This window comes from Dryas octopetala, chromosome 3, assembly GCF_963921425.1.
Source record: "Dryas octopetala chromosome 3, drDryOcto1.1, whole genome shotgun sequence".
Taxonomy (NCBI): Eukaryota; Viridiplantae; Streptophyta; class Magnoliopsida; order Rosales; family Rosaceae; genus Dryas; species Dryas octopetala.
The window spans coordinates 13175282-13182977 of NC_141368.1; the positions used below are offsets into that span (position 1 = coordinate 13175282).

A 7696-nucleotide genomic window follows, 5' to 3' on the forward strand; every position below is an offset into this window, starting at 1 on the left:
AAAAGATTTTCTTATAAATTTAAAGAACTTTATTATGAATTAAAAAAATTCTTATAAATTAAAGGACTTTATTATGAATTAAAATGATTTTCTTATAAATTTTAAAACACATGCGGTTTCTATCTAAAAATTATTTTTCTAAATGACTTAAACCTAATTATCTCTTAAATGTATTAGTGTGAATTTAAGTTAAATCGATCCGATTGTTTTGAGTAACAATTATAATAGTATTAACAATATATTTCAAAAAATGTGGTCGGAAAAACATGCATATAGATCATCAGTGAATGAGAGACCAAACCCAAAAGAGAGATAGTCCTTGTACTAGTGACGAAAAAATGGTTTCGATAGGCTTAAACTAATTTTTTTTTTCTTTCTATAATTAACACAAGCTTTTAACCCAAGTGGTGAAGGTGAGTGGGATAAATGTTAAGATTAGGCTACATTCATGGTTCGATTCATTCCAATATAATAAAAAAATAAACATAAACTTTATGTCTTCAAGGTCATTTTTGTCAAAAAAAATTATTCCAGCCCTGTAGCTCCCCTGTAACAGCCAACAATTTATTCCCAATATTGGAGCTTTTGCACCCTTTTCACACCTCCTCAGCAACTCGTGAGTAATAAACTGACACTTATGCTAAAACTCATCATTAACTATATCTCGATTGATTATTTCCTTGATATTATCCTCATCAGGTCAACAATTGTCCCAGGTGAACATACTTTACTTGATGATTTAGATACTAGATCTCGATTTGTTTTAGTTTACTCTTCTCTTTTCTTTCGATTTCTATCCACCTTGTTAAACAAAAGACAATACAGTTAAAAATAATTATCAAACAACGTAATTCTCATATTAATACTTAGCTCCAACTCTAAATTTAAGTCTTTAATTTAGCTCCTCAACAGTCTTACATTACACAAAATTTTACAACTGAATTCCTATAAATTATGCTCTTTAACTGAGAATCTGAGAAGGTAAATTCCTGAGACCACAGTTTTCATCTCAGTTCATTTAAACAGGGGGCTTTAGCCGTTACAAGTTGCAACTACGCAAAGCAAACTCCCATATTATTTTATAAAATTCCCATTTTACCCCTACCGACCAACACGCTCAAATTAAGGTCACGATTAAGCTCATATTCCTCCGAGACTCCGAGTTGTTGTCTCCCTCTCATTCAAAACACACAGACACACCCTCCCATCTATTTAAGCAGAAGAAGCAGAGCACAATTCGCAAACGAAGCTCAGATCCTCACATCTCCAAAGGTACGCATAGCTCGCTGTATTCATGTACATCTCTCTGTATATCTCTATACATGTATCTATCTATATGTGTATTGCATACATGCTCTGCTGCAATGGAATTAGGTTTGATCTGTGTTTGTTCGTGTCTTTGATGTTTCGCATCGTGTTTGTTCGTGTCTTTGATGTTTCGCATCGTGTTTGTTAATGCTGGATATCTCTTTGCCTTGTTTGATTTGATTGATTTTGTTCTGTTTTGAGCTCGCATTTATCTGATTCCGCAAATTTCGCGTGGATCTGATCGCTGTGGCTTTGATCCGTGCTTGTTTGGTAGAAATGGAGGGAAAAAGTTTACGCTTTTGAATTTTTGTGTTTGTAGATGTTTCATTGTTAGATTTCGAAAGGGAGTAGAAACATCAAGCTTTATCCTTTTTGTTTAATCATTTTCAAAGGTTGATCTTTTTTTTCTTCTTTGGAATTTTAGCTTACATTTCTCTGTTTAATGCTCGATCTAAGTCTCCCTGTGCTTTAATATCTGTTCACCTTGCATGATTTGATGAATTCATCTTTGTTTTCTTGAATTTTGGCCTTTCCGTCCTGTGATCATGCAAATTTTGCTTCGATTTGCTTGGATCTCAACTGTAGTTCTGTTCTTCAATAAAATAAACTGTAGTTCTGATCTCCCACAAAATAAACTGTAGTTCTGATCAGTGTTGAATTGATGCGCACTGTTTGGTTCCTGAGGAAAAAGGAGGGAAATATTGAAAATAGAATTTTGAATTTTTATGTGTTGAATTGGCTTTCAAAGAGTAGAGAATTCAAACATTCTGTTCTACTTTTGCCTTTTTTTGTTTGGTTTAGTTTTAAGCTTCAGCCTACATTTTCTGGGTATATGCGTTGTTGCTTGGATCTGTGCAATGTGCAGTTAACCATTTTATCTTTTTCAGGTTGATGGTAATTTGATATTTGGTTTACTAGAAAACAAAGGAAAATAGAAGAAGAATTAATGGTTGAATTAACCTTTTAAGTAAGAGAAATCACCTAGCTTTTTGCATTAGATCAAAACTAAAATTATTTGTGTTGGATCTTTGGAGAACTGAATGACTGAAGGATTTGTATTGAATTATTTTAATTTTTTGATGGAAAGATCTTAGTTCTCAGAAAAATTTTACATTTAGTTGAAAATTGCTAGTCACTTTAAATCTATTCTACACTTTTTGTTTTGCTTATTGAATTTGCATAGTTTGATGCAAAGTAATAAAATTTGTTTCTGATTTGTATAGCCTCTGCTTGTAGATCACACAGTTTAGAAGATTTGTTAAAAGGCACTTTTCTAGGTTATTAAGGCAAGTTTAGACATTTCATGGCAATTTTATATACATAAATGCACATACATACAAATGCACACATAGATGTTCCATGCATACATGACAGTTTGTTAGCTGAACAAAGATTGCACATCCAAATATGGCATTGATCTTTTTTCTTTTGGTCTACTTAAAAGTTTATAATTGCAATGTTTTCGTTTGTGCAGATAGGAATATTCAGAGACAATTAGTTGGTGCCAATGGGAACAGTTGTTGATGCTGCTAACAAGGTATATTTTCTTTTTAGTATCAATAAGAGGTTTCTGCAATTATGTACTGTAGTGCATTCTCTGGCCTGTTCAGTGCTAAATTAACTGATAAATGAGATGCTTTTGTTTAGTCTTATCCCAAGGACAATATTCTAGAAGTGGTTTTTGTGTGATTTCAATATATAACATGTATAGCATATACTTATTTATTTCATACTTTTATTCAATCAAGAGTTTTGCATACTTTCCATTCTCTGGCTTGTTCAGTGCTAAATTAACTTAGAAATGAAATGCTTTCATTTTTTCTTATCCCGAGGGCAGTATTCTAGATGCTGTTTTTGTGATTTCAATTTATTATACACATAATATATATTTATTTTATACTTTTAATCGATCAATAATTCAAGCTTAAATTCAGACACAAGTTTTCGAAGTTTAACCTGAAAAATGCATCTTTTTGCAGGAGGCTAATGGAAGCTTAGCTGATCTGAACCCTACAGTTGTTTTTGTCTTGGGTAAGCAAAATATTTAACTCGAAGTAGTTGTATTCTAAACATCCTTGTTTTTCTGAGATTTACAATTGCAATCAACCTGGGAGATCTGCTAATCTTGGTTCTTATTATTATTATTTTTTTAATTTCTATTTTTGCTTTTGCTTAATAGGTGTAGGCCTACATGTGTATGATTTAAATTATTGTGTCAAAGTGATGATCTTTAAGTATGATTAATAGGCTGTTTAAGTTTTGATTTCAATTTACCCTGACCTGGTCAGACTTATTACTGAAATGATCCGACTAATTATTTAATCCAAAACATGAATTTTCATTTCTCCATACACTCTATGGTTAGGCGGGCACAGCATATAGCTAGTTCCATTTGTTCTAACTAGATTAAACTTCACAGCGGTGTTTGGTTGTTTCATAAATAGTTTTACAGTTTACATGTGCTGCAATTCTTGAAAATACTACACTACGAAGTATATTTTTCGCTTTTATTCCATTCCTTTTAAGTATTCATCATTATTTTCTTTATCTTAGGGGTATTCTTTTCTTTTCTTTTGACTAGCTACACTAAATCCTCCAGCCACTTTTTTGGTACCCCCTTCTCTTTTTTTAAAGTACCTATGGAGACTTTTATCAGTTGCTTCTTTTGTTTGACCAGGTGGCCCAGGCAGTGGAAAGGGTACCCAGTGTGCAAACATTGTTCAGCACTTTGGGTATACCCATCTCAGTGCTGGTGATCTTCTACGAGCAGAAATCAAATCTGGTTCCGAAAATGGGTATGGCATATTTGTTTCAAAGTCTGTACAAAATATTCATTTTTAAAACTGTAATCCTTTTGGATTGATTGAAGCATTAACTGAAAATCTAAATCTCTTTTTATGGCAATATTCATCTAAAGGTTAAGAAAGATGCAGTTTCAAAGTGTAATTCAGATTGAAAATCTCTTTTCATAGTCTTGTTTTATGTTTCTTTATATGAGAAATGATTGCAAAATTATGCTGGACTATGGATCCCCATCAAAATTGTTTTGCATGTCTCATGTCTGTAACAACACTTTTTTGATGGTTGACAGGACCATGATTTCAAACATGATTAAAGAAGGGAAGATTGTTCCTTCCGAAGTGACAATTAAACTTCTCCAACAAGCAATGCTGGAAAGTGGGAATAACAAATTTCTCATTGATGGGTTTCCTCGTAATGAAGAAAATCGTGCTGCATTTGAGGCTGTGGTAAGCCATCTGAACAAGTTTCTTCATGACTTGAAGTACAAATTTCAGTAATTGACCAGTTTTCTTGAATGGTTCATTTACTTGTTGAAGCCAATGCCAAACTGTGTTAATGCTTATGCAGACTAAAATCGAGCCTGCATTTGTCCTGTTTTTTGAATGTTCTGAAGGAGAGATGGAGAGGCGCCTTTTGGGTAGGAATCAGGTTGGACAAATGTGATTTCTCCTTGTACAGGAATTTGTATGCTTTCTTGGTATTATGATATCATCTCTTTTTTCTTTCAAAATAATTATGTTGACGTTGTATCTGTATACTTTTCATTGGGTCAATGAAGGGGAGAGACGATGATAACATAGAAACAATAAGGAAGCGGTTTAAGGTTTTCCTACAGTCTAGTATTCCTGTGGTAGAGTACTATGACTCCAAGGGGAAGGTTCGAAAGGTAATCTTTTGGCATTGATTTTACTTTTTATTTTGGGGTTTATGTTATTGCATGTATATTTTGTTATAATTGTTTTCTTAACAATATGTTCTTGCATGTTTGTTGTGATCACTGTTGTTGTCACCCGCAGATTGATGCTGGAAGGCCTATTAATGAGGTTTATGAGTCAGTGAAAGCTTTTTTTTCCCCAAAAAATGAGAAGGTAAAGGGCCGTAGCCCTGCTTTGATGCAATGCTTACTCTTGTTTTGGATGTAATTGTGTAAAATAACTTTAGCCTTTAGGAAGGGAGTTCATGCATGCTGTTCAATGGGAGTGTATTGTCTTAATAGTGTGGTTTTTAAAATATAATTAGAGAAATAAATGCCTTCTAAAAACTTATTAACATAAATGGTTCAGCATTGAACTGAGCTTTGTTGGCAGCCTACATTGGAAAGCAACTTCATTAGATAATGAAAGAGGACATTAAGCTTTTTATTTTTTGAATGAGGTTTGTTCTTAGAATTACAAATGACCCAAATTTGATGCAGTTTATCATTGACTTGTGTTTCATTAGTAATAGTTGTAATCATAATTGTGACAAACCAAATGTGTAAACTAATGTAATCATCAGAATATAGCTACCCATCAGATGCATGGATTGAAACAAAGTAGATCAAAGTAGGAACAGCACATATATGCATATGCCTGTATTTTGGATGTTGGGATTTAAAACAAGAGTACTTACTATTGGCTAGGTAAAACCAAAGAGGAGGAAAATAAAATGGAAGTCGGAGATTTCTTACTGTTCAGATCAGGGCCCAGCATAATGATTTGACATGTTTGTTTACAAATGGATTTGAGCTTGAAAGAGATGGGGATGGATAAAAATAACAAACTATGAGTAACAATAACATGCACTAAGAGAAATCTGGATATGCTTTCTTCTCGTTCCACTTACTAAATCTAGCACACACCTTTTTTTTACCCTAGTGGAATCTAGCACACTTTTTTTTTCCCCTGTGGAATCTAGCATACACCTGTTTCCCTGTGGAATCGGGCACGCTTTTTTTTTTTTTCCTCTGGAAGTGAGCATACTCTTTTTTTCCCTGTGGAATCTAGCATGCAGTTGAACATGTGCATTGTCCCTGCTATTGATGCAAATTTTGTCTGTCTGCAGGCTGACTAATTGTTGCGGTCGTGTCCAAGATTTCAGAACTTATGTCTATTGAGGTAAAATTTTCATTTTGAACCACAAGAGTAATATGTACGTGTCGAATGATATTATCTGGTTTTAATTCTGTGGAAATTTCATTTTGCACATAACGACACATTTTTTTTCTTCCATTTAGGACCCTGAATAAAATAGATATTGCATGTAAATAGGTAAAAATGCAAGATGACAATTCATGTGGCATACCCCGTTTGAATGGAATGGAGGCAACTGTGGCGATAATTTTCCAATTAGGTCCAGAAATCTGAGCTATTCTGGTCACTTTTAGGGTTGAGAAACTTAATTGAGATTAAAAGTGTAAAAATTCTGTATTCAACTATAATGATAAATGAAATTTCTTTTCTTATTGTTAAGTTAATAAGAGGTTGGTATCTCTCTCCATAAACTTTTGAAACATTGAATACTGTCGCAGTAAAATCATAAATTTGTTGTAATATGCCTTGTTTAACTTTTTCATAATCTCTGGTCAAAACAAATTAATCATTGTTTCACTGCTTGGCAAGCTGAGATGCATGAGCAATGTAAATGGAATTAAGTATTCTATTGATCACATTCAAATAACCATGTCTTATGAGTAGTACCCAAAAAGGGTTTCCATGCTTAAAGCAAAGAATTCTCTAGTTATATTAACATGGAAATTTTTGTACCAACTAACATACACAGACCATAAAAGGTACACTATAATTCTAAAACTAGTAATGCTTGGGTACCTGATGCCATGATTTTGCTTCTCTGGCAAGTCTCTCTATGACCCTAATATGAAGTGGACCTTTAATGTTTTCTGCACTGGGAATTAGATTCACTTCATATATTCTGTAGTGTATGAAAACGGGGACAATTGGAAGACTTTGTTAAAGAAGTTTGACAAATGCGCATGCATGCACGTGCGTAGTCACACATGCTCGCTCACTATTTAACAAATGAATATGTTAACATGTTTTCTTTTCAATGATGTCTTTCTTTCAGGTGATGCTATTGTTAGCTGCATATACCGTATTCTTTTGAAGGTTTCATTCCTCGTGCTCGTCGTCACATATTATAGAAGGTTATTGTATTCTATACAATTGAGGCGTATTGTACCCCTCTAGTCTTTATATTGTGACTGTATTCTATTTTTAAGATTCGTAGTAATAATTATGGGAATAATGCTCCATTTGGGGGTTGATCAGAAAATACCCATATTTTACCCCCTTTTTGCTTCTGTGGGAAAAAGAGCTCCAATTGGAAAAATTCTTGAAAGGTGATTTTGCACCAAAAAAAGAAAAATTTGTATTGACAAATAAACCCAATTTCTGAAAATTTCAGAATGCTGAATCCTTGGTATAATAATATTACTCTCGCTTCAAATTAGTTTTGTAATAAATTGAGTTTGATCAAGCCGCCTCTGGAAGGTGTAAAATATGTCGCATGGCTGGATCCTGGTGAATTCCTCCATCATAACATTAATTAGGGAGGAGCTTTATATATACTCCAATTTAAAAGGCATTAA

At 33.4% G+C, this 7696-nt stretch overlaps 1 protein-coding gene across 3 annotated transcripts; it reads left to right on the forward strand.

The window, feature by feature from the left end:
• The first annotated feature begins 1127 nt into the window (after positions 1-1127).
• On the forward strand, positions 1128-7437 carry PYR6 (P-loop containing nucleoside triphosphate hydrolases superfamily protein). Of its 3 annotated transcripts, none has more exons than XM_086237556.1 (10): positions 1129-1272; positions 2783-2845; positions 3288-3339; positions 3986-4103; positions 4400-4556; positions 4678-4758; positions 4889-4996; positions 5127-5198; positions 6154-6206; positions 6360-6560. In XM_086237556.1, the coding sequence occupies exons 2-9, from the start codon at positions 2816-2818 to the stop codon at positions 6160-6162; spliced, it is 627 nt and encodes a 208-aa protein (XP_086093682.1). In that variant the 5' UTR covers positions 1129-1272; positions 2783-2815; the 3' UTR covers positions 6163-6206; positions 6360-6560. The 3 variants fall into 3 exon arrangements, with proteins under 3 accessions (XP_086093680.1, XP_086093682.1, XP_086093681.1); XM_086237555.1 differs by lacking the exon at positions 6360-6560 and adding an exon at positions 7174-7437 and having other exon boundaries at positions 1130-1272; XM_086237554.1 differs by lacking the exons at positions 6154-6206; positions 6360-6560 and having other exon boundaries at positions 1128-1272; positions 5127-6094.
• Positions 7438-7696: the final 259 nt, after the last annotated feature.

What these genes read in the sequence shown, in the direction of transcription:
- PYR6 (XM_086237554.1), top strand. Translation starts at nt 2,816, where the DNA reads ATGGGAACAGTTGTTGATGCTGCTAACAAG. An exon ending in GTGCTGCATTTGAGGCTGTG is followed by an intron (nt 4,557 to 4,677) that starts GTAAGCCATCTG and finishes ATGCTTATGCAG; the next exon opens with ACTAAAATCGAGCCTGCATT. An exon ending in CCAAGGGGAAGGTTCGAAAG is followed by an intron (nt 4,997 to 5,126) that starts GTAATCTTTTGG and finishes TGTCACCCGCAG; the next exon opens with ATTGATGCTGGAAGGCCTAT.